The 1,296-nt window shown below is 49.2% G+C and overlaps 1 protein-coding gene across 1 annotated transcript in view; it reads left to right on the forward strand.

Moving 5' to 3' along the window:
* The window catches only part of slc30a5 (solute carrier family 30 member 5), an 8,899-nt gene that overhangs the window by 6,646 nt on the left and 957 nt on the right, over positions 1–1,296 (forward strand). Inside the window, exons 9-10 of the mRNA XM_017307745.1 lie at positions 190–421; positions 492–718. Coding sequence (XP_017163234.1) covers positions 190–421; positions 492–718 — 459 coding nt within the window. The remainder of the gene's footprint in view (positions 1–189; positions 422–491; positions 719–1,296) is intronic.

Genomic DNA, 1,296 nt, shown 5'->3' on the forward strand with positions numbered 1-1,296 from the left:
TTTTTTTTTTCAGAATTCTGACTGTAATCTCAAAATTGTAGCGTTTATTTTTTGTCCTCCAGTTTCTGTCATTTGATCCCAGAAGATGAAAGTCAGCGTTCTGAGAAAAGGACAGATTTATTTATTTTTTTCAGTGGCYCTACTCTCGTTCATCTGAACCCGTTCGGTACCGTTTTGTCGTTTCTGCAGCCGGTGTCCGTCGGCGGTCTGCTGGTCAACCTGGTGGGAATCTGTGCCTTTAGCCACGCCCACTCCCACGGCGGGAAAAGCTGCTCCTCCCACGACCACGGACACTCGCATCATGGCCACTCCCACGGCGAGCACGSCCACGCCCACAGCGGCCACGGCCACGCCCACTCYAGCCATGGCCACGCCCACTCCCACGGCTCGGGCAGCAGAGGAATGAAYGCCAACATGCGAGGTTTGTCACTGCGGCGCAGAGARGTTTGTGGAAACGYGATAATCCCCTGAACTGGTTTTGCTCCTTCCAGGAGTTTTCCTCCACGTCCTGGCCGACACGCTGGGCAGCGTCGGCGTCATCATCTCCACCGTCCTCATCCGGCAGTTCGGCTGGCTCATCGCCGATCCCATTTGCTCGCTCTTCATCGCCACGCTCATTTTTCTGAGCGTCATCCCGCTGCTGAAGGACGCCTGYGAGGTTCTTCTCCTGCGGACTCCTCCGGAACARGAGAAGGAGCTGAACAGCGCGCTGGAGAAGGTGAGGAGGCCCAGATCCTCACAAACCAAACTTTAAGATTATAGCAACAAAATTAGTTTCCAACACATCATCTCAGCTGAAAGAAGAAACTGGAGTTAATTCTGCTAGGATTATATGATGATGGGCATAATGCTAGCAGTAGATGTGAAGTGCTAGCTGTGCTAACACCAAAGCACCAGTTATAACCATTAGCTCTGCTAATGCTAAAGCACCAAACCTGCATGGTATTGATTGAAGGCTAACAAACAAGGCCTACACCAACATGGTGTTTAGGGTAAGCTAACGCTAAAGGGCTACATCAATGTTGTAGTTAGCAGGAGCTAACGGTAAAGTGTGAAACCAATGCAGTGTTTAGGATAAGCTAACGATAAAGTGCTATGTCGACGTGGTATTTAGCAGAAGCTAACAAAAAAGTGCTACCCTAACATTGTATATAGTGGAAGCTAATGCAATACTAGAATGTTATTTACTGTAAAGTTACAGCGTGATATCAAAATGGTATTTAGCAAAAGCTAACCCTAAAGCGCTACACCACCATGTTATTAACCCTACCGGGACGAAGCCCGCTGTGGAGCGGG

This window comes from Poecilia reticulata, linkage group LG12, assembly GCF_000633615.1.
Source record: "Poecilia reticulata strain Guanapo linkage group LG12, Guppy_female_1.0+MT, whole genome shotgun sequence".
Taxonomy (NCBI): Eukaryota; Metazoa; Chordata; class Actinopteri; order Cyprinodontiformes; family Poeciliidae; genus Poecilia; species Poecilia reticulata.